The following is a 26,292-nucleotide window of genomic DNA, read 5'->3' as shown; positions in this document are numbered from 1 at the left end:
TTGACCCTGCCATGGTACAAATGTTACTATTTTTGGCCATGGTAGTTAAGGGTTAAGTTGGTTACTTAGTTTTTAAAGTTTACTTTTAGTTACCTATTGTAGCAAAGAATTTTTGTGTTCTGTTAGTAAAAAAACTAAACATGGTGAATTATTGTATTGTTCCGTTGTGTACAAATCATGGAAAAATTACAAAAACGATGATGATAGTAAATTGTCAGGAAGCAGACAATAATAGTATTTAACATTTGTTTCTGAAAATATCAGTGTAATAAATATTATGTAATTAGTTTATAACTGTTTTATCTTAAACAACAAATAAATATACGTATATCTAAAAAAAAAATGTGCATTTTTTATATATCCTTTTATTTTTTAATAATACATGTGAGATTATTTCATCCGAAAATAATGAGGTATTTTCCAGTAAATTTTAATTAGTAACTAAATGGCCCGCAAGAGGCGCTAAATGGATGAAATTTATAATTGTCCTTTTGAATTTTCCGCCAAATGATGATTAGTTATGACCCCACCCGCAAGTGGTGCTAATGAACGAAATTTATACATTGAGTTGCCTATCTATTTCTATATACTATATTATTTATCTATGGGTAAGAGACTCAAATCAAATCCAAACGCAACCGTCTACGTATATTTATTTTGATTATAGTTTCGTCCGCACTAAGTTTTTATGTCACGGATATCGAATAATCACGGATAATCACGGATATCGAAATGAAACCAAAGACCTCTTCCGGAAAGTGAAAATTCTTGCGAGAGAATTTAAACCCAAGAACTATGCAATAGAGGACAAACATGGTATTATCATAAGTGATATCGACAGAGTGTTGGAAACATGGAAAAACTATTGTTCAGAGCTCTACAGGGAAGAACACGTAAATCTAGGCCACACTTCAGCCCTCGAAAACATCGCATACAACCCTGAACCTGAAATTCTGCTGTCCTAGATTGAAGAAGCTGTAACTCACCTTAAGAAGAATAAATCCCCTGGCTGCGATGATATCACGGGAGAGCTTTTTCAGGACATGAGAGACAAAGGATGTTACATAATGTGGAAACTTTGTAATAAAATTTGGAGATGCGGAAAGTGGCCCAGAGAATGGCGCACATCATTGTGCATACCAATCCATAAAAAAGGAACAACTACAAAGTGTAGTAATTATCGTATCATCTCACTGATTTCCCATCCAAGCAAAATATTACTAAGAATCATTAAACGCCGTTTGCAACAATACTTAGACAAACAAATTCCCCAAGTACAAGCAGGCTTTGTCAAAGGGAAGGGTACGAGAGAGCAAATCCTTAATATGCGGCAGCTCATAGAAAAGGCCCGCGAATTTAAAATTCCAATAATAATCTGTTTTCTAGACTACCAAAAGGCATTTTATTGTGTGAAGTGGGAAGTTCTCTGGACAGTTCTTCATGAGATGGGAGTTCCAGATCATTTGGCAATATTAATTAAAAACTTATACGAAGATAACTCAGTTAAAATAAGAATTGAAAACCAGCAATCTGATACCTTCAAAACCAGCAGAGGTGTACGACAAGGGTGCATACTATCTCCAGACCTGTTCAATTTATATGGAGAATACATTATAAGGAACGCACTCGACGGATGGAGAGGCGGCATCTCCATTGCAGGAAAAAAGATCTCAAACTTAAGATTCGCAGACGATACAACACTGATAGCAACATCTGAAGAGGAGATGTCGAGACTGATAAAGAGAGTAGAAACCGAAATCAACAAGTGTGGGCTCAAGATTAATAATCAGAAAACAAAAATCATGATTGTGGACCACGCGAATATCCTCCAAACAGGAGGCGCCCTAAATCAATTCGAGAAAGTAGACGAGTTCACGTATCTAGGATCTTCCTTAAGCAATACAGCCTCCTCCCATACGGAAATTCGCAGAAGAATAGGGATGGCCAAGAATGCGATGAGTCGACTGTCAAAAATATGGAAGGACCGCTCTTTATTCAAAAAACTCAAAATGAGACTGGTATGGACACTTATTTTTTCAATCTTCAGTTACGGTGCCGAAACATGGACAATAAAATTAGAGGATAGGAAAAGGATTGACGCATTCGAAATGTGGTGCTGGAGACGAATGCTACGCGTCTCGTGGACGGAGCACAGATCCAATCAGTCGATTCTCGAAGAGCTAAACATTCAGACCAGACTCTCCTCTCAGTGTCTTGCAAATGTTTTAAAGTTTTTTGGCCACATTGCGAGAAGAGACAATGACAACTTAGAAAGACTAATTGTGTGCGGAAACGTAGAAGGACGTAGCGGCAGAGGACGCTCACCTATCCGATGGTCAGATCAAGTACAGAAAGCCACTGGAGAGTCGTTTTCCGAGTCCATGAGAGCAGCCCAAAATCGCAAGAGATGGAGAGAATTGACAGCCCGCATTGTAGGAAATCACGATCCTCAGCAATGAGGAAACGACAAGAGAGAGAAGTTTTTATGTACCCTGATAACATGTGAATTGCTTGTTTAACGTATCTATCATCTGTCGAATTTTGAGTGCCTTATCTTTATTGTTTCTATTAGAGTAGAACTTGATGGTTTTCGTTTACATGTAAATTTGCTAATATAGTCTTGAAACTATTCCTTGTCATAGTTTTTGAAACAAGGAGCGCATGTAAATCTTCAGAAGTATTCAATTACATTTTCCATGGGAAGTTGGTGGTATAGTAATTCAACTTGTTTCATATTCAGTATCTTTTTGTTCTACACTGCAGACAAATTACTTTAATCACTAATTTTCTCCACAAAATCTCCGAGTAGTGTAACAAAAACATCCGTAGGCGCTGTGCATCCTGAGAACTGTGGACTAACTGCTCCTTCCTGTAAGATGTAATCTTCAAAAACTACGACGACATTTTTCTTATGCAATTTTTGGTCCGCTTTAAGAGGTTTAACACTTTTAATTAGTGCATCCTCAATTACCGTTTCTTTTATACCTGATTCTTTAATATCGACTTCATCAATTTTAAATTCTTCGCTTTGTTGGGCTGTAGATGGACTAACAACTCATTACATTATCGTCAGAATCACAGAATATCTGAAAGGTCCAGAATTTGTATTGTCATTATATCTTCTAGCTCCTTTTCTGATAAGAGCTTTTTCATGAAGTCTTTTCATTTAATTGCCATTTTAAAACACAGTAAGTAATATATACTAACATTTTTTAAATCCTGACGGGAAGTGGTTAATGTGGTTAATCAAAAAAAATCTTTTTGGTTTGGTATGTTGTGTTATGTTGTGACTGGCTGATTGCCACTCAGTTTATGCTATAAAAAACGTAATTGTGGTTGATTATTTGAATATATTAATTATTCAACATATTACTATTAAATAATATTATATTAGTTTTAAATATTTTTATATCTTTGGATCCACAAAAGAACTAGATATAAATAATAAAAAATTTCAGTTGTATGTATTGCACTTCAAAAGGATTTTTTTCTATCTCCAAGATTGCAAGGTATAATAGATATGGTAATGTGAAAAAAATATGGGATATATGACTTTCTATATTTTAAAGAATCATCAATCATTGTTTTAGATAAAATTCTTTTTTTATTATTGAGTTTTATTTGAATTTCGATAGAATTGATATTTAAATTTAAAGATTAAGTCGTCGTCAATCAAATTTTAAGGTTTTATCAAGTATATAAGGGTATTATTATCAAATACCCGTACAATTTATTTATATTTAATAGAAATGTATACTCTATTATATATTGTGCTATTCACAATAGCATCTACCGCCGTGGGTTCATCGGAGTTTAGGAACTTTTTTAAAAAGCCCCCATTCAAAGATTTCTACGGCAAACTAGACGCGAATATCAGGGTTGGCGACGCAGGAGAACCGCTCATATTGACAGATTTGATCAAAAATGGAGATATTAAAGAAGCTAAGGCGAAAGCTAAAGTAACTGACTTTATGCCAGAAGTTAACAGTTATGCTGGATATTTCAGGGTTGACGAAACTTATAACTCAAATTTGTTCTTTTGGTTCTTTCCGTCTCAGAACGATCCTACAAATGATCCCGTTATCCTTTGGTTACAAGGTGGCCCAGGTGCAACATCTATGTTTGGATTATTTCAGGAAAATGGACCGTTTGTGTTTAAAGGTAAGAAATTTGACTTATTTATATATTTTTATCACATTAATTTAATGGACAAAACATTTAAAACAAAAATTACCAAACAAAAACAATCAGCTTTATCAGTGAAATTAATCAGGCGATAGGGAACTGAAACAAAGAAAAATTCAAATGCTTTATTAATAAAAGGTAATTTTACTAGCAATAGATCTTTGCGGCCTCGCCATATTATACCGAAAAATTAAATGGTCATTGGAAGTTAAATCCGAGAAAAATTCGGATTCTAATCCTAACCATATTGCACTCTCGATGTCGATGTATTTTAGACTGCGTACATTTTTACTATAGACCTCAGTCTGTCTGCTTTGCTTGTTTCTCTCATTTTCGAAGTATTGTTGATAAAAGGTAAAAGAAATAATAAATTAGACTTACTCACAATCAATTTAATTTAACTATCAGACGACCGGTTTCGCTTTCTACAATATGCAAAGCATCTTCAGGTCACGATACAAAGTTAAATTAATAATGCCGGAATTCATTCATTTATTAATTTAACTTTGTATCGTGACCTGAAGATGCTTTGCATATTGTAGAAAGCGAAACCGGTCGTCTGATAGTTAAATTAAATTGATTGTGAGTAAGTCTAATTTATTATTTCTTTTACCTTTTGAAATGGACTCACACAAGCAACACATTCATGATATTGTTGATAAGTTGGGTTCGCGTTTTATACTTTTTGTACATTATAATATTAGATTTATTTTTACAATTATGGGTTCGAAGAAGAAGATGATGTCTATTAAACTAAACCGTAAAATCCTTAAAAAACATAAATAAGGTGTACCAGTATCTGACTTGACGAGGATTTACGGGCAAAGGAGGTGATAAATGGTATATTGCCAGCTAAGGGCGTTACAATAATTTCTAAGCTCCATGAAAAGATGTAGAAACTACTAATGGTGTGGGTGACAGAGAAGCTGCTTCAAGGAGAAACCTTAACACAAAGCATTATATGTGAGAAGGCACGAGCGATTTACGAAGATTTACTGAAGCAAATCTTACACACTTCCACAAATGATGAATCGGAAGACTCGTTTAAAGCCAGTTGGGGCTGGTTTAACAACTTTAGAAGAAGGATCGGCACTCACTTCGTCAGGCAGCAAGTTCAGATGTAAAAGCCGCTGAGGTTTACATTAAAACGTTTTTCGAACTGATAGAAGCCAAAGGATACATTCCCCAGCAAGTCTTTAACTGTGACGAGACAGGGCTTTTCTTTAAAAGATGCCGAATAGGACTTATAATATATAACCGCAGAGGAGAAGACAATGCCAGGTCACAAACCTATGAAAAATAGATTAATTCTACTACTTTGCGCTATGTAGTAGTAGTAGTAGTTTAAAATGCGCAAAACTTCTTTTAGTTTACCATTCAGAAAATCCCAGAGACTTTAAGTCACATAAGATTTAAAAGAAGAAAAACTGCCAGTTATATGGGGGGCAAATCCAAAAGCGTGGGTTACCAGAAAATTTTTTGTGAAGTGGATAAATCTGGTGTTTGCCCCCTTTGTTAAAAAATATCTACAGCAAAACAATCTCCTCATGCAAATCCTTCTTGTCTCCGATATTGTCCCTTCTCACCCACCAAATCTCAAAGATAATTTACTCCAAGAGTTCAAGTTTATAAAGATTCTCTAACTTCCAGTCAACACCACTCCTATCTTGCAGCCCATGGATCAGCAAGTGATTTCTAATTTTAAGAAGTTGTATACCAAGCACATTTTTCGGCGCTGCCTTGAGGTAACGATGAACACAAACTTTACCTTTCGAGAGGTCTGAAAAGACCACTTTAACATAGTAATATGCCTAAGAATTATTAAGCAAGCCTGGCTAGGTGTAACAAAGACCTTAACCCCTTAACCTCTGCATGGAGGAATCTGTGGACTGAGGATGTAGATGAAACGGCCTGCGAAGGACTGGAACCCGAAGTGTCAGTGGTAGATGAGATTGTTTCTCTTAGAAAATCCATGCGTCTGGAGGTGCATGAAAGAGATGTGAACGAACTTGTCAAAGAACAGTCTCAGGAGCTGACAACCGAAGAGTTAGACGAACTACATTCGCAGCAGCATACGGCGGTTCAACGAAAAATTAGTTTTAAAGAGAAATTTAATTTTAAAGAGAAACATAATTGGAAGAAAAAAGAATTAAATGAAATCCTGAGAATGTGGGAGAATACAACTGCTCGTGACAAGTAACAATATGTATCAATATGTATTTTTTGTTATTTATACATAAATGTTTTTTCTTTTTAATACATTTTTCTTATTACTTTAAAACACTTAACAAAAACAAGTAACGTGTTTTTTTGGGGGACTGGAACGGATTAATGACAATTGAAATAATTTCAATGTGGAAAATTGCTTTAAGATTGTAAATAAAAATTAGTGAACTTATTGGAGAAAATCTGTAAGTAATTTTAATCTAATTAGATACTTACTTCACAACAAGTTCATATTGTCTATATTGCCTGATGTTATTAAAAAACGAAAATGGATGATGTTAATAGTCCAGGGGCGTCGAGACCCCAAATGTTATTGACATCACATAAAATTTCTTCATATTCTGCAGCGTTAATCAATTCAACTCCAAAATTCCCATCCAAGAAACAAGCTATTTGATATAATGCTCTGGAAAACGCCAAACTTGAGGAATATCTTCGACTATACCTTCTTCATTAACTACACCAATATTAACTGCATCCCAAATATCACCCTCAACATCATTTCCAAGTTCTCAAACTACATGCATAGATACAAATATAACAACTACCCAGTTATCAACAACACCTAATGTTTCACAACCTCATACATCAATCCCAAACTCTTCCTCAACACTAGCATGCCCTATCAATAGCATATCAATAAATACCACTGATACACTTGAAATAACTAATACACCTAGTCAAGAAACAAGCACAGCTAAGCGCAGCCTTGATCAAATTTTATCCTCACCTTTACAGGAACCTAAAGAAAATTTTACAAAACCAATACTTAACTTAATAAAACTTAAAAAATCCAAAACTATTGATAATTCTGAGACTATTGCTAACAGTATGGAACCCGTAAAAGATTTTATTACTAATAAACTTATAACACCAATATTAAATTTTGAACAATTAACTGATTTTTTTGAAAATGCTTTAGGATCTCCAGATAAATTGAGTCTATCTAAAACTTATACAGAAGACACCTTAGGCTTACTTAATCTATTAAAAGAGATCTATCCTCACATTATATAAAAAAATGAAATCGCGATGTACTAAAATAATTAATTCAATTACTCGAAAACTAAAAGTAGCGGTGTGCTTAGTAGGTCCGCCAAAAGTTAACATCTGCAGTCTTTATGCACATAATTGATTATGGGGCTCAAAAAATTGACAAAAATGGGAAGAAAAGTAGAAAATATTCTAAATAATCTCAATTTAAATCTACTTAATGACGGCAGGAATACTCGATATAATGCAGCAACAGGAGAGTTTTCAGCAATTGATATGTCAATTTGTGAACCAAACTTGCAACCTAGTTTATCGTGGGACACTTTACCTGATCTATATGGAAGTGATCACTTTCCCATCTTAGTTAACAATCTGTTGTACAATAAGCACAATACACACATCACCAAATGGTCCTTAAATAAAGCGAACTGGACGTTCTCAACATTGATTTCTTCATCAGCTATGAATCTTAGAGAAATGTTAGACTCAGAACAAGATATTAACGAGAAAACATCATTTTTCAATAAAGTCATCATTGATGCAGCAAATAAATCCATTGGAAAAACAGCTTTTCATCCAAAACATTCACCTGTACCGTGGTGGAACTATGTGTGCAAACAGGCAATAAGGGAATCTAAATCGGCTTTTAATAGATATAAACGATATAAAACTACTGAAAATCTTTTGGAATTTAAAAGAATAAGAGCTAAATGTAGATTTATTTTTAAAAAAAGCAAGCAATTGTCATGGCAAAAGTTTGTTTCAGAAATCAATAGATCTACTCCAATTGGTCAAATCTTTAACATGATTAGAAGTATATCTGGAAAAAATTCACAACACTCTATAAAGTACTTAATAAAAGACAATCAGACATCCGAATGCAATATATCTGAAATAATGGCAAATCAATATCGTACCGCTTCTAGTGATGAAAGCTATTCAATAGAATTCTTAAATAAGAAACGATTTGAAGAAAATAAAGGAATACCAATAATCAATGACACTTCACCAATAAACAATTCTGTAAGCTTGACTGAACTTATTGAAACTCTTAACTCCGTTAGAAATAATAGTCCAGGACCATATAATATACCTGTACTTTTTCTACAGAACCTACCACTAGTAGGCCAAGAACTATTATTGCAACTATTTAATTTTATATGGACCAATAAGGTATTCACACACATATGGCACTCGTCAATCATAGTTCCAATACACAAACCAGGTAAACCTAAATTTGAAGCAGAATCCTATAGACCAATCTCTCTCACCAATGCCATGTGTAAGTTGCTAGAAAAGATCATTGCCAATCGACTCATGTGGTATATTGAACATAAACATCTTATTATACCCGAACAAAGTGGGTTTAGGAAAAATAGATCAATTGGAAGATTCACGGTAACATGTTTGCTTTTATTTCAAACTTTCTACGGCAACGATATTTCCAAGTTCGAATCAATAATCATTTGTCTGAATCTAAATTACAGAAAAATGGAATTCCACAGGGCTCGAATCTAAGCGAAGCACTATTTTTAATTGCTATTAACAATGTTGTGTCGGACTGCAATGGCACAATTAAAACTTTTTTGTATGCTGACGATCTGGTAATTCTAGTAAGAAATAAAAACATATTATCGGCTCATAATCGTATTTCTGTAGCTCGTTAAGTCAATAGAATCGTGGTCTAATAATATTGGGCTGCAGTTTTCCAACACAAATACAAAAGCTATACATTTTTCACGAAAATCAAATTCACAAAAGCTCCCCAATCTATTTTCAAACAATTCTCCTATAGAATATACAAAAGAAATAAAATTCCTAGGAATGCAACTGGACTCAAAATTAAGTTGGACAAGTCATATACACTCGCTAAGAGTATCGTGCCATGCTGGACTAAACATTATGAAATCTGTATCACATAAAAATTGGAGAGCAGATTTTCCAATTCTAATAAATTTATTTAGAGCTTTAATTAGATCAAAACTGGACTACGGATGTGTTGTGTATAACACCGCAAACCAAGCATTGCTTAAAACTTTGGATACTCTTCAGAGTTCAGCCGTTAGACTTGCTCTAGGAGCATATTGCACCAGTCCTGTGGACAGTCTACTCTGTCAAGCTGGAGAGCCACCCTTAAACCTAAGAAGAAAATACTTAACTCTATCGTATGTCTCGAGTATAGAATCTAACCCAAAAAATCCAGCTCTTCATCATGCTGTTGCTAACAGGTTCCAGGAGGTCTATCGAAAAAGAAATAGGGGTCCTGTACCTTTCTACGAACGAGATAATAGATACGTATTCGATTTTAATATTAAACTACCTCCCATTTATCCTATCTGTGAAATAAGTTTATATTTTCCTTGGGTTGTTCATTCTCCGCTTTGTAACCTTAAACTTAGAGCATATAACAAAAATAACGTGATACCAAATTTTTTTAAAACTCACTTTCTCCATATTCTCACACAGTACAAAAATTACCATTTTATATACACGGACGCATCTAAGACCATAAATGGAGTAGAAGCATGCTTTGTGACATCCTATGAAGATTCCATCTATAAATAATTGTCTCCTAAGACAAGTATTTTTACAGCAGAACTATTTGCCATCAATAAGGCCCTAACCTATATTCTAGAAAAAAACTTCCCAAATCTCTTATAATATCTGATTCACTTAGTTGTCTGACATCAATTTCTCAGATTAATCCCTCTTATCCAACATTACAGCAGATTAAGTTAATTTGGTTGGATTGATGAAAGTTTATTTTATGAATGGTTGCAACACTTCCCCAAATACTCAAAACCCAGTGAAACCTCACCAGTCCTTCTAATTACAGATAACTATTTCAGCCACATATCAATAAAAGTTTATGAATATTGCAAAGCAAATAATATTTCTATGCTTTCAATTTCGCCTCATTCATCTTACAAGATCCAACTTTTGAATATTGTTTTTATGGGCCTCTTAAAGCTGAATATCGAAATTAATGTATTTTGTTTATTAAGACATATGTTATGCAAAATATTACGCCATATGATGTTGCTGGTCTGTTTAATAAAGCACATTCTACAGCAGCGACCATAAGTAAAGGAAAATCTGGCTTTAAATACGCCGGCATTTTTTTACTCAACCCAAAAGTATTTACAGATCAAGATTTCTTAGCTGCTACAACATTACAAAATCAATCGCTTGTTGAAGTCCAAGATAACAATGAAGCCATACCAGCCAAAATTTACAATACAAACCCATCTCAAACTTTGCCACCTATAAATAAAAATCAGATTGAAACAACAGCAATTTATCATATTCCGGGACCTTCTACTAGTTTCACATCATTTAAAGAACTTACGTCTATTACAAATTCCGCTGTAAGAAAGAGTATAACCAGAAAAAAACTGCATGCCAAAATCCTGATATCTACGCCTTTTAAACAAGAGTTAGAAGAAAAGGAACAGAAAAAAGAGGAATAGGTTAAGAAAATCTAAGAAAAAGAAAAAACTAAATTAAATACCCCAAAATCCCAGAAAAGACAAAATACGAATAAGACTAGAAAACAAGTACCTACTAACTAAGAAACCTCATTACAAGATTTGTAGTTAATTGGTATTTGATTCTAGTTCTTCGGAATCAGATATCGATATACCATGTGATGACAGTGACGATGCAGACGAAGATAGATGCCTGGTTTGCAGCGAGTTTGGCAAAAACAATAAAATGTGGTTTAGATGTACCCTTTGCTCAAGATGGGCCCATTCAGAGTGCAGTGGATGGGATTCAGCAGAGGGTTATACCTGTGATGACTATCAACCATTTTTACATTAAAACACATACCTATTTTTGTTATTTTTTTTGTTTTGTATTAAAAAATATTTTTCACCTTTCTTATTGATTTACTTGAATTATTACCCATTAAGGCACATTCGTTAATCGTTTTATAACAAAAAATTTTAAATAGATATTGATTTTTATTTTAATAATAACACAAACAAATTGACTAGCATTACCCACACACATGACCAGTATTGTCTATATATGGTGACAATACCGGTCAAAGACACTTTTTTATTTTTTGTCTGTGTCAAAGACAAAAATTTTTATAACAATAAGTTAAAACCCCAAATGATCGGTTAACGCCTTAAATTTGATTCACAGAAATTTTACCCTAATCTTTAATTGTTTACATACAAATATTTAATGCAGAAAAAAGTACCATTGCCATTATATTGTCAATATCCCTAACTTATGCCGCGCAGTACATTTTGTTTCTTTTATAATTCTAAGAGTCACTCCTTATATCTTAATATTATCCAAATATCTTTAAATAGCTAAATTTAAGTTTTGTTACAGGAAAAGATGAAATTGGCCTAAGAGAAACATCTTGGACACTTCAAAATTCGGTCCTATACATCGACCAACCGGCTGGTACCGGCTGGAGCTTTACTAATGAAGGATATGCCCAAAATCAAACTAAAGTAGGTGATGATCTCTACGCAGCTCTAGTTCAATTCTTCACCGTATTTAATGAATACCAGAAGAATCCATTCATAATCACTGGTGAATCCTATGCAGGAAAGTACATTCCAGCCATTGGCCACGCTATCGATAAATATAACCCTTCGGCTTCGGTACATATTAACCTCCAAGGAGTGGCAATTGGTAATGGTTTGACTGATCCCAAGTATCAAATTAAGTACGCAGATTATTTATATAAACATGGCCTGGTGGATTTAAATACGAGAAATGACATGGAGTACCAAGAAAATCAAAGTAAGGTATATTATTATTTAATAAGTATCCGAATTACAAAAATTTTCGACAGCTGAATTAACCCTTTATAGGGCAGAATTATTTTTTGGTAATATAAACAAATTCTTTGCAGATTATAGATAAGGAATGATCCGTTATTGAACTTTCATTCGTATTTTCATTTTATTTTCACTCCTTGTTGTTTTTTTTAGGTGGTTGAAATTTCGACCACAGCCTGATTAGGTATGTTGACTTTGGTAAATGTAGTTGTGGTTCCATAATCGACCACAGAAAAAAACACATTAATTAAACATTTTTATTATGAAATAATGGAAAACATTGAATACATAATGCAACCTGGCAATCTGAGCATTTAATACTTGAACGTTTTGGCTTTGCTCTCGTTGAACAGAGTGCACAACGTCTTGATGTTCCTTTTTCTGGCATGTGATTGCCAACATCGCTTAGTCTCACCGTGCTTTCAACGCTAACAGAATTAGTGGTTGCTCCCATTTTCTTCAGTTTATTTCTTCCTATTGTTACCTTAGGTCCTGGTCTCTTTCTGTTATAGAAATCACCTATGAGCTCGTTGGCCAATACACTTCTAAAATACAGGTGACTCATTGGTTTCGATTTAATGGACCTCATTTACATTGTAGTCTTATAAGTTATATATGAATTTACCACTGCTGCATCAATCAAATAGTAAATAATCTTCATATACCATCTTCGGGATTTCCATGAAATTGGATAAGAAGCATGAAGTGTTGATCGAATAGATCGACTCCACCCATATAGCGATTGTAATCACTTATGGATTTTGGACACTTAACACTTTCTTGTTCACCATTCGGTTTTCTTCGCAAAACTGAAGTAATCTCAAGTGGATTATGCATAGTACTGCCGACTAAAACGCATTTGCGCCCCCGATCTTTCCATTTAACAACAGACATATCATTGGACATGAAATAATCGTGTTCTCCCATTTTCATTGTTTTGTCCTTTCTCATTTGTTTTGGAAAGCCTTTACGATTTATTCTAAAAGTTCCACAGCAGAACAAATCATAGGTTAACATTTTCTTAAGAAGAGGAAAACTCGAGAAAAAATTATCGAAATAAATGCAGTAGTTTGCGCCTCTAAGAGACTCGGTAATGTCTAATACCGTTTTAGCGTCTAAACCATATTCAGCATGTTGTGATTGAGATTTGCCTTCATATATGCTAAATTTGTGCACGTATCCAGTTTCGGAGCATGCAACGACCCAAACTTTAAAGCCTCTTTTTATGGGCTTTTTCGGCATATATTGTTTGAGAGAACTTCGCCCCTTGAAAGCAACCATACTTTCATCTACCGCAACATTTCTACTTGTATAAAAGTTCTCTTGAAAGCGTTGCTGCAGTTCTGTTATCAAAGGCCTTACTTTGAACAGTTTGTCAAAATTGGGGTTATTTTGATTTCTTTCCATGTTTTCGTTATTGTTTAGATGGAGAAAACGAAGAATTTTTAAGAATCGTTTTTGCGTAAAAATTTGCGAAACTCTTGGCACGTGCATGTTAATATCAGTTGACCAATAATGTCTCAAACTAGGTAGTTTATGAAACCCCATGATTATAAGAACCCCTAGAAATGCTTTCAGTTCTTCCTCAGTTAGGTCGAGATTAGTATGATTTTGTTGTTGAGCATAGAGATTTGACTGTGTAATTATATAAGTTATAATATCTTTGCTCATGAACAAAGAAAACACGTCGAATGGTGAATTTATATTGACCGGTTTTGCTGGGCCAAATGGTCTGGTAAACGGCGCATTCGAATATTTTTGTGCATCAGAAGCGTTCTTTCTCCATTTATATGTATCATCGCACTTTACTGTGTTCTCTTGGTTCTCTTCTATTTCGTCTTCGCCTGAGGAAGTATCGACGTCGTCAAAAATGCGATTTGTTCTTACCTGAGGGTGGAAAGCTATAGCATCCATTGAGTCATCTGAATCAACATCAAGAAATTCAACCTTGTCATCATTAGACAATGAAGTAATAGTCGCGTTGGATGCAACCGACGTTCGGTTGGAAATAGGAAGATTATCTTCTGCATCAGAATCACCCTCAAAATCTGAATTTATGGCTTGTTGATATGGAATACCATCTATGTAATCAAATAAATCATCCTGAGTCATATTTTGTAAATTTTCAAGTATATTGCGGTGTTCCATTTTACTGCAAAATATACGTACATTGTTGTATACAAATACTTGAAAAATTTAATTACTTGATCTACCGCACAGCAATTTAATTCTTGGAAATATTATTCAAGTAAGTCAGATTTACGTAAAAAAAGAATATAATTGTATAGATTTAAAATAAACAAGAGTGAAAATACATTTCAATAGAACAATTATTGTAAAATCAGCATGTGCTACTTTGAGGTTATGTTTAGTAAATCAAGATCTATCATCTTAGCGCCAATAAAATCTGAATAGATAATAAAAGACCATAATACTGTGATGTGTTACCTTGAGTTTGATGTATAAATCTTTTGTAAATTATTTTTCTAAGTTTTACAAACGGCAAAAACCTGTGATCACGTTCAACGGTAACTTACAGAGTATGATGGGTTGTGGTTGGCGAATCGACCACATTGCTGCCACGTTGCCGTATTTTGTTCTGTGGTGTTCATTTTGGGTACAATTCATTTACAAACACTGAATTTGCACTTCGGTAACTTTTCATGTCAATTAATAGCTCATAAGTATTAATAAGAGCAGTGGTCGAAATATCGACCACAGACCTATAAAGGGTTAACGTCGGTTTTTTGTTATGTGGCTACATATTTTTATTTAGTCTGTTTCACATTTTCCGTCTAACTTTTTATAATATTCATCATCATTAGCCGATTTGAGTTCACTCCATACATACATAGATCTCCTGTAAATAATTCCATTGCATACACGCTTGAGTACCTTAAATACAGTCATGCTGGATGTGTTTGATGTCTGATGACCTTGTTAGAGGACGTCGTCTATTACTGTAAGCATCGTGTCTAGGTCTACATTCTAAAATTTTCTTGTTCCATCTTCCATCTATGATTCTGGCAACATGACTTTTACAATTTCATTTCAGCAATGTAATTCTTTTAACGGCGTCCTTAACGCCAGTTTTTCTCCTAACTATTTTATGTAAAACTCCGTCTCTGTGGGATATATTTAACACTGACTTCTCCATTGTCTTCTGTGCCACATGCATCGTTTTTATTAATTTTTCTGGTAAAGGTTATTGTTGTTGCTCCATACATTAGAACTGGGAGTACATAATAATCAAAGTCTTTCTTTTTTAAGCACATGATAGTATCTGATCTAAGTTTTCCCTCAGTTTTCCATAAGCTGCTTATTTTAGTCTTATTCTCCTATTTAACTCTGTTGTTTGATTGTCTCTTCCAAGACAAGTCAAATGCTTTCTCGAAGTCCACAAATTATAATATCAATGGCTTGTTATATTCTATAACTTTCTCTATAAAGGATTTTATTACTTCTAGGAGATCATTTGTTTCAAAACGATATCCTACATCAGGCTTGCTCTTCTTCTTCTTCTTCTGGTTCCTATCCGTTTCGGATGTTGGAAATCATATTGGCAATCATGACCTTGCTCGCTGCGGCTCGAAACAGCTCCGTTGAGGTTTTCTTAAACCATGTTCTTAAATTCCGCAGCCATGATATTCTCCTTCTACCGGGTCCTCGCTTACCTTTGACTTTACCTTGCAATATAGACTGCAGCAGGGAGTAACGGTGCTGATTTCTCATAACGTGTCAAAGATATTGCAATTTTATGCGTTTGATCGTAAACACAATCTCTGGTTCCTTCTTCATTTTTTCTAGAACTTCGTTGTTCGCGATCCTTGCTGTCCATGATATTCTCAGCATTCTTCTATAAAGCCACATCTCAAATGCTTCAAGTTTTTTAATAGTGGTGTCTGTAAGCGTCCATGCCTCCGCCCCGTACAACAACACAGAGAAAACATAGTATCTCAAATGTCTCATTTTTGTATCCAGGGATATGTTGTGACTTTTGAAGATGGCGCTCATTTTGTTAAAGACCGTTCTTGCCTTTCCTATGCGGCACTTTATTTCCTGTACATTGCTCCACTGTTCGTTTATAATAGTTCCCAGGTAGCAATACTGTTTTACTCGCTCTATCTGCGTCCCATTAATGTATAGATGAGCCCCATTTATATTCTCCTTGCTGACAATCATTTGTTTGGTTTTGTGGGTATTAATGTTTAGTCCGTACTGTTGACTGTACTCGTTTATTCTGTCCATTAGCCTCTGAAGTCCCTCTAAACTATCTGCTATCACCATGGTGTCGTCGGCATATCTAACATTGTTTACTCTTTCACCATTTAGAAGGATGCCTTCGTCTATTCCGTAAAGAGCCTCGTTAAAAATTTTTTCTGAGTACATATTAAATATCAACGGCGATAGAATACATCCCTGTCTAACTCCGCGTAGTATTTTTATGTGATCTGTTTCTTCTCCGTTAATTTTCATGTATGCGGTCTGATTCCAGTATAGTTCTGAAATTATTCTGAGGTCTTTGTCATCCAGGTCTGCTTCTTTTAAAATGTTTATCATCTTTTGATGTTGAACTCTGTCAAATGCCTTTTCATAGTCGATCAAGCACGCGTATACGTCGCAGTTAACGTCCCTGCATCTTTGAATCAGTACCTGTACTCCGAAAAGTGCCTCTCTGGTACCCACTGCGTTAATGAAGCCGAACTGTCTGTCTGATATTTGTTCCTCGCACTTCTTATAAATTCTTCCATGGATGACTCTAAGAAACAGTTTCAACATGTGGCTCATTAGGCTGATTGTTCGATATTCTTCGCACTTTTTAGCCCCCTGTTTTTTAGGTATCGCTATGAATTCTGATTCTAGCCATTTATCAGGGATGATTCCTGTATTGTATATTTTATTGAAGACAGCCGTGATCCAATTTATTCCTTCATCCTCCAAGAGTTTTAAAAATTCAGCTTCGATATTATCAGGCCCTACAGCTTTTCTGTTTTTCATCCGTTTTATTGCTTCTTCTACCTCGGATTTAAGTATGTCCGGGCCCGTCATCCTCTCTGAAAATGGATGCCTATAATCCGTTCTTTGATCTTGAAAAAGTGTCTCCAAATATATTCTCCATTTGTCCTTCATCTCTTGGGTGTCAATGATTAATTTTCCATTGGTGTCTATGAGTTTCAATTTGTGTTCTCTTTTTAAAAGTACCCGTTATGTTTTTTACCTTTTTGTGTACATTAAAATTGTCATGCTTGGCTTGTAGTCTTTCTATTTCTTTACATTTCTCTACAGCTTCTTTTTGTTTAGCTTCTCTTATTTTTCTTCTGATGTAAGCCTGCATTTTTTTGTATTCATCTTTATTTCCTTTAATTAACCTTCTGCGTTCCATTAAGTGAAGGATTTCTGGAGTCATCCAAGATTTCTTCTTGCTTGCTCTAGTGGTTGGTAAAAATCTAGCTCAGATCCCTGTCTCTTAGCAATTATTGTCATAAAAAGGTTATATAAATGAGATAACAAGCTGATAGATCGGCAATTTCTAATTTTTGTTACATCTTCTTCTTTTATACAATATTATCACAATGCAAATATTTCATTTTTCTCGTGTAATGCCTTTAAAGAGACAGGCATAAAGAGTTTTTAGAGCTTTGATGACGCATTTGTCCTATAGTTTTATCATTTTACTTACAATGCCATCTTCTCCGGGTGGTTTTTTATTCTTCATAACTTTTAACGCTGATTAAATTTCCTCTCCGGTTATATTTGGAAGTTCCTTTGATCATTGATTTAGTATTGCTGGGATTTCTACTTCTGGAATGTAAGCATCTCGACTATATTATGTTTTGTATAACTCTCGGTTTTTTTTAAATGAGTGTTCATGACATATAGCCTGTGTTGCAGAAGATATTCTATAAGAGTTTGATCCCTGTCGTGATATTCGTGAGGTCTAAGTAGAAACGTCGAATTATACTGCTTGTGGCCTATTTTGGTGTTTTAGCTCCCATCAGCATAATATAGTTGGTGTTTACCTCTTGTTTTTAGTGATCGTAGAAACATTCAACTTCTTTGTCTGTGTGGGCACTGATAGGTGCGTATACCTGGATGCTCTTCGAATTTTTCCGTTTACTTTGTTGATAAGATAAAATATAACTCTGTCACTTAAGCTTTTAATTGTAAGTTTAGTCTTTTTGTGTTTTTTATTTACCATAAATCCGGCGCCACCATTAGAAGACTTTCCTCTATAATGCAGTTTTTCCGCTGTCGTGGGTTGCTACCCTACAAACTTGAACTTAAGTTTATACTAAGCATCACCTAACATTAAAAAAGAGTTTATTTTGTTAATCGGAACTTTTCGAGATCACTGAATACAAATATGTTAATGACGATGATTCTTGAACTACCTAGTGTTTAGGACCTCTTCTCTTGATGCATGTTAATTTAATTCTAAATTAGTCGTCAGTTATACCTCATGGGTTTCCGAGGTCACTGAATACAAATATGATAACTAGAATGGTCTATGACCTACTTTGTGCCCGAAGTGGACCTCGTCTCATTGAGTTTTATGTTATTTACATTTGGAATTATTCAAATGTCATTGCCTGGAAGGTTTTCGAGGTCGACGAACACTAATATTTTAGTGTCTATGATCTATAAGCTTCCTGGAGCCCAGGACCTTATGTCTTAGAGATTTATGTTTTCTTTATCTGAAATTAGTTAAAAATCATTACTGTGAGGTTTTTCGGGTTGCTGAACACGAATATTACGACGGTGACGATTTCCAAGTTATGTGGTACCTAGCCTGGACCTCGTATCCTGAAGTGTTTTGTTAATTAGTTATTTATAATTTTCATTAACATAAATCTCCAGGGGACGATGTCACCCTAGGCACCAGGTACCTTGGAGATCATCGCCGTCATATTCGTATTCAGCGAGCTCAAAAATCCCTGAGTAATGACTTTCAACTGATTTCGATTGACGATGTCCACCCTAGGCACCAGGTAGCTCAGGAATCATCACAGTTATCATATTCGTATTTAGCAAACCTGTGTAATGACTGTCGACTGATTTAAAATAAATTAACATATACCAGGAGACTAGGTTCATCCTGGACACCAGGTAACTCGAAGACTATCGTTGGTCTTTCCTGACACTTTCCCGAATCGAATGCAGAGAGTTTCGCCTCTCTTGAGAAAAACAGAAGCAACAGGCGAGACTACGTATACAGAACATATTATGTCACATGTTAAACAAATAAGTCTTTCAACAAACACAAACAAGATGAAAATGCTAGTACAAAGCCAACCGGAGAGAGCAACTGTTGTAATAGATTCTTTAATCAGATAAACACAAAACATACGTGGCAGTAGACAACTTAGAAAAAGTTAACAGCTTTATCTAGTTAGAAGTCAATATCACAAAGAAAAACATTGCGGATGCAGAGATAAGCAGAAGAATCATCGTAGTCAATATAAATTACTTTAATATTAACTAGATAATGAACCACAAGACGTACATCAAAGGACACAAACATAAATCTGCAACACCATAATATGACTGACAGTGAGCTTGGGATGTAAAACTTCGATATTCACTTAAATTTGTAAAACGCAAGGACCTCTTTGAAAAAAAGGTACTGGGACGAGCACTAGGCCTTATAAACGACAAAAACAAGTGGCAACTTAGATAAAGTAATAAATGCAATGATCAGATCATGTATTTTAAATGGAAGAATTTAAGTGTTAAATGCAAGAATGCAAGGGAAGAGACCTATTGGGAGACCGAGAAAGAGATAAAAAGATGAAGTAGATAAGGATGAAATCTCCTTGGCAGTTGATCGTGGAGAAGAATGGCTACTGACAGTGATGAACGGAGAGGTTTACTAAGGTAGAGCAAGGCAAGAATTGGGGTATAGAGCCAGAGGATGAAGGATGGAGTGGCAAGACAGAAAAACAACAGATGCATTTTTTATTATAAGGCAGTTGATGGAAAATACAGGAATAGAGGTCATCATGCAACCTCTTCTGCCATCTCATTTTTTCTCTCTCATTTTTTGTCACTCTTCACGGTTATGTCCGTCTTGCTGCCATTTCTTGGATATTCGTTTAATGTCGTCCATCCAGCGTGTTGGTGGTCGTCCTTTGCTGCACTTGTCTTCTCTTGAGCGCCAGTCAATTAGTTTTCTGGTATATCTTTAGTCTTTTAGTCTTGCTATGTGACTTGTCCAATTCCATTTTCTCTTGGCTATACGTTCGACGACATCAGTGATACCTGTTCTTGTCCTTAAGTCTTGTTTCCTTATTTTGTCTTTTTTGTCACGCCGAGAATCGATCTTTACATGTACCTTTGTGCCACTCGCATTTTTATTGCTGTTGTGTTTATGAGAGTGAGAGTTTCTGCTCCGTATGTCATAATAGGAAGAACGCATTGGTCAAAAATGTCTTCTGTTTCATGGCTATTGGCATGTTGCTCTTAAATATGTCTCTTAGTGAACCAAATGCTGCCCAAGCAAGTGTTATTCGCCGTTGAAATTCACAGGTCTGATTATTATTGCTTATTCTGATTTCATGTACTTTTCTGTCAATTTTATCACTTGATTTTTAATGGGAACTCGCTGGGAACCAAATTTGTCATTTTGGTCTTACTGATGTTCATTTTGTGACCTGTTGTTGAAGATACGTTTTATAATTCTTGTAGCATTTGTTGTGCTGCACGCAGATCTTCGGTATTAAGTACTGTATCGTTAGCAGAACGCAGATTATTAAGCATTTCCCCGTCTATTTGTATTCCTCTACTTTCCCACTTTAGCGTTTCAAAGGCGTATTTGAGGACCGTTATAAATGATTTAGGTAAGAGAGTGTCGCCCTGTCTCAGACCTTGCTTTATATGAATTTCTCTGGAGGTATCATGTAGTTTTACATGCATTGTGGTGTTTTAGTACCATGTTTGTACTAACTTTGTAAGCCGATAGTCTATTATACTATTATTCGGAGCAGTTATAATGCTCTCTAATTTCACAATATCGAAGGCTTTGTGAAAGTCTACGAAGATAAGTACCAGTGATCAGTTATATGCTACCGGTTTTTCGGTAGGTTTCTATTAAGGTTTTTACTGTTCGTAGGTGATCGTTTGTTCCGAATTTTGAGCAAAAGCCAGCTTGTTTTCGGGGCTGGTAGAAATCCAATTTTTTTTCTAGTCTTGTCGTAATTATTCAGGTAAACATTTTATAGATGTGGTTTAATATTCTGATTGGTATATTGTTTTCTAGGTGCGCCTTGTCTTCTTTCTTGTGTAGTAAAATTGTTACTGCATTGTTCCATGTTTCCGGTACGCAACAATCGGTTAGATAAAGGTTAAACAAAATTTTTATTTGGTTGAGAAGGGACGTCTGCCCATCTCTATAGCTTCTATTATGACTCCATCTTCTCCTGGTGCTTTGTTGTTTTTTATCCTTTTCATTGCGTCTTGGATTTCGATTAGTGTAATTTCTGGTATGAGCTCTAAATCCTGGTTGATGATTTTGCGTGATGCGGTGGCTTCCAAGTTCATTTGGTCTTCTCTTTGGCTTGTGTACAGTTTTTGATAGAAGTTTTCAACTATGTGTAGTTTTTCTCTATTTGATATGGAGACTTCTTCTTTGTTCTTTGGTTTGTGTATTTCACATTTATTGTTAAGCCGTCTTCTCAGGACTTTCAGACTTTTATTCTCTTCTATAGTTCGGTGGACCTTTTCATTCTTAAATTATTCTTAAATCTTTTCTTATAGCTTTTGATACTTCTTTAATTATTTTTCGTAGTTTTTCTTCGTTAATGCTTTCATTTTCCTTTGATTTCTCTTCTAATTTTTATTAGAGTTTGGCTCTTACCATTCTATGATCGCTGCCTGTGGTAAAGCTATTAAGGACTGTAAAATCATTGAATATATGTTTTTTGTCACTAATTATGTAGTCTATTCCTTTTCCGATCTAGCCATCTGGGCTTTTCCACGTCCATCTTCTGTGGTTTTTTTAGAGAAAAAAATATTCATCTGGTAAAGATAGATTTTGTTGTAATATAATTCTTGTAGTGTTTGTTCACGCTCATTTCTGCCTTTGGATCTAAATTTAGACCGATCTTTGCGTTAAAGTCGCCGCATATAATCGTAAAGTGTGTTGGTGTTTCTTTCAGTGCCGTTGAGATATTATAATCGTAGAGTTCTTCAAGTTGCTCATCCGGATGGTCCGTTGTTGGAGCATATACTTGAATACTCTTTATTTAGTTCCTTCGGTTTAGCTTAACTATTAAATAGGCTACTCTTGTGGATGTGACTCTTGTAATTACTATGTTATCTGCAAGTGCAATTGATTCGGTTTCACTACCTATACTGTAAAATATATGCCCTGGTTTTAGTGTTGTCAGGTTTTCTCTATGTCGCCTTACTTTACTGACTGCAATGATATCCCGTTTTATTTTTGACATCTCTTTTTGACGGACTGATAAATCAGTGTGAGACTTTCGATTTCTCGCTATACTCACATGGGGTACATCCATTTTTGTGTTAAAATCTGACATTTTGTTAGGAGGTATTTGCCTTAAAACACCACGCTGGCAAGGCAAGTTGGTAAGTTTTTAATTCAATTGCTCATTGTGAGTACCCACGCTGTTTGAAGCCGCCCGCTTCGGGTCAGACCCTTCTAGGTTTGTGATCCTATACTATCCCTAAAATCAGAGGTTGTCAACTCCGCCATCTTCGCCGTACCGAAAATATTCTTCGACGCCTTGGATGCCGTTGTGGACTTCATCTGTGACCCTGGACAAGGGACCCTTAACAGATGCTAGCTTCCCGGGTCAAGAAGCTCCTGAGAAGGGCAGGGATTAATTATTTTTCCGTCATAGGACTATCCAATAGAATCCAAGGGACTCAAAAACAGTTTCTACCCGCTACCTGTTACAGAATACCCCATTACCTAGGAATAAAGATACAAACGTTCAGGTCCAAGACAAGATTTCAAATGTAATATTATTAGTGAAGATGATCGAAAGTCAATACATTCGTACTTTTGGAATCTGTCATCTTGGAAGGCTAAAAAAGTTTACGTCACTGGGTCTGTATTGCAGGCACGTCCAAAATACAGAAGAAAAACTACTACTACTTCAAGAAAAAACACCGGATTTTCTTTTTACTTGACTCTAAAAGAAAATGGAGATGATGTGAAGAAAGGTGTTTGCCGAAATATGTTTATGAACACATTAAGCGTTGGTGAAAAGACTGTGCGCTCTTGGGTGTTATCAGATCAACCCAGTACAAGCCAGGAAAATGGAGAACAGGAAGAAGAAGAACAAGAAAATCAGGCACCATGACAAAGACCAAATAGAGTTAACAATAATGTAAAAGATTTTTTGAATTTACTGCCCAAAGTAGAAAGCCATTATTGTCGAGCGTCTTCCACTAAACTTTACGTTGAGCCCTTGTGGTCTAGTCTGCGAGAGATGTACCGCTTTTATAAAGAGGATTGTCAAACAAAAAACAAAACTGCATCGTCCTGGAAAACCTTTTATATTACTTTAAAAACCATGAATATAGATCTTTATACTCCAAAAAAGGATCAATGTAATACATGCACACAGTATACGAAAGGAACGTGCGATGAAGAAACATTCCAGAAACATCAGAGTAATCTGCATCATTAGTAAAAGAAGAGAAAACAAGAGACAAAGAACAATCCAACAATAATGCTAACACTGAAACCTATACTGTAGATTTACAGGCTGTTCTTTTAGCTCCAAGACTAAATGCAAGTGCAAATTACTACAAGACTAAGTTAAAAGTCCACAATGAGACTTTCCTTAACTTAAGTACTAAAGATGCGGTCTGCTACATTTGGCACGAAGCTGTGGCAGGGATCGAAAGTGATGTATTTGCATCAATTTACACAGACTTTTTAACAAAAGTGGTAGAAAAACGACACTCAGAAAACATTACAATTTGGAGTGATGGGTGTGGTTACCAGAACCGAAATACCAAGCTTTCTAATGCACTTCTTGAATTAAGCATTAAAACAAAAGTAATTATTGAACAAAAATACTTGGAAGTTGGGCACACCTTCATGGAAGTAGACTCTATTCATTCTAGTATTGAAAAAAAAGTCTATACACCAGCAGACTACATTCCAATAATTCAATCTGCGAGACAACGACCGAATCCCTATGAAACAGTTTATTGCAGTAATGATGATTTTTATGTATTTGAACCACTATACTACAAAACTATTCGCCCTGGCAACAAAGCCGGCGATCCCTGTGTTAACGATGTGGTTGGTTTTCAGTATACCCCTAATGGCATTATTCGTTACAAACTGTGCTTCCAAGATGAATGGGCTGATTTACCTGTAAGATCAAAGCGCCTGGAGTCACTACCAAATCATCTCAAACTGTACACAGGGCCAATTCCAATCGAAGCGTCGAAATATGCACACTTACAAGAACTAAAACAATTAATTCCACAAGATTATCGCCAATTCTACGAGACATTACCTCACAAATTAATTTGTTCTTCGCTCTTATATATTAAATAAAAACTTTAATGACTACACGATTTTATTTCCGGTACTCCTATTCTGAAATTAATTTCACCTATGTCATCCAAATGGTTTGATTTTAAGTCGCAATATATCCTATGTCAACATTTCTCAAAAACTGTAAAGTCAACAACCACTTTTATAATCTATTATAAATTCATACTCAATTTCAAAACGAAATTCATTGTCACAAAACATATTTAACTAACTAAAAAACGAAAAATCAGTTTTTTGTCCTTCCTGTAAAATTGCATCTAATTGACATTCAACCTATTGCATGTACCACGACGATATGCTATTTAGTGATTGAGAACGCATATTATGAAGTTCCTCGAGACAGTGTGTGGTAGGCGCTCTATATATATATATATATATATATATATATATATATATATATATATATATATATATATATATATATATATATATATATTCTGTTTCTAGATTTTCGTTCGTTTTCATGTAAGCTTAATTATCAAAATTCGAAACTTAACTAGTAACTTACATCGCACAATATTGACATACAAATAATAATAAATCTATTTATTCCAGCTATCGATTACATTCTTCGGGAGGAATACCAGCAAGCTGCAGAAAATATGAATTACGATTTGAATCTCATTAGCTTCGAATGTGGTTTGGATATTTACAATTATCTTACACTAGTATCAGATGGCAGTGCGCAAGAATATATGGAAGAGTTATTCCAAAGGGAAGACTTACGAAAGGCCATTCATGTTGGTAATACTGAATTTGATGACGGAAACGTTTACTCAAATTTATCCAATGATATCCCGGTCTCTCAAGCTCATTTGGTGGCTGACCTTCTTAGCAAATACAGAGTCTTAATATATAATGGACAAGTAGACATTATAGTTGCCTATCCAATGACTGTTGACTATTTACAAAACCTTAAGTTTGATTCCTCGGAAGTTTACGCTAAGGCCGTAAGGCAACTTTGGCAGACTGGTAAAGATAATGTTATAGCAGGGTATGTCAAGACAGCAGGTAATTTGACGGAGATTATGGTAAGGAATTCTGGGCATATGGTACCGGCCGATCAACCCTACTGGGCCTTGGAGATGATAAACAAATTTGCCAGAAACCAACCAATTGTTAATTAATTATGTAATTGTAGCCAAATAAAGTCTGTAATTAGTTGAAAATAAAATATTTTTATTTATTTTATATACTACACTGATATGTTTCTTAAAGATAAGAGGCTTTCTTCAATTTATTATCGAAGAAAATGGACAATAAAATTCACTTTACAGAGAAGAGATCTATTCTGTATTATTCCTATCACTACGGAGTACCTGGAAGTCGATTTTCACAGTAAATGGAGTTATGCAGCCAATAATACAGTTAAAAGGATTATCTTTCGAATGGTGCTTCATAGGAGGTTGTCCAGGTAATATTACTAAAATTGCAAATCGGATCTCTCCTTTGATATTTGTTGCAAAAACCCCTATGGGGTACATCGGTCTCCTTTTTTGCATGACACTCTGATTCGTAAAAAGACGGTGGTCCAATTTCTAT

The 26,292-nt window shown here is 35.0% G+C and overlaps 1 protein-coding gene across 1 annotated transcript; it reads left to right on the top strand.

The window, feature by feature from the left end:
- The first annotated feature begins 3,721 nt into the window (after positions 1-3,721).
- On the top strand, positions 3,722-25,941 carry LOC140450011 (venom serine carboxypeptidase-like). The gene is made up of 3 exons (XM_072543435.1): positions 3,722-4,161; positions 11,752-12,171; positions 25,306-25,941. The coding sequence occupies exons 1-3, from the start codon at positions 3,750-3,752 to the stop codon at positions 25,875-25,877; spliced, it is 1,404 nt and encodes a 467-aa protein (XP_072399536.1). The 5' UTR covers positions 3,722-3,749; the 3' UTR covers positions 25,878-25,941.
- Positions 25,942-26,292: the final 351 nt, after the last annotated feature.

Source organism: Diabrotica undecimpunctata, chromosome 9 (assembly GCF_040954645.1).
Source record: "Diabrotica undecimpunctata isolate CICGRU chromosome 9, icDiaUnde3, whole genome shotgun sequence".
Lineage (NCBI taxonomy): Eukaryota > Metazoa > Arthropoda > Insecta > Coleoptera > Chrysomelidae > Diabrotica > Diabrotica undecimpunctata.
Note: the sequence above shows the minus strand (reverse complement) of the source record. Positions and strands in the feature narration are given on the sequence as shown.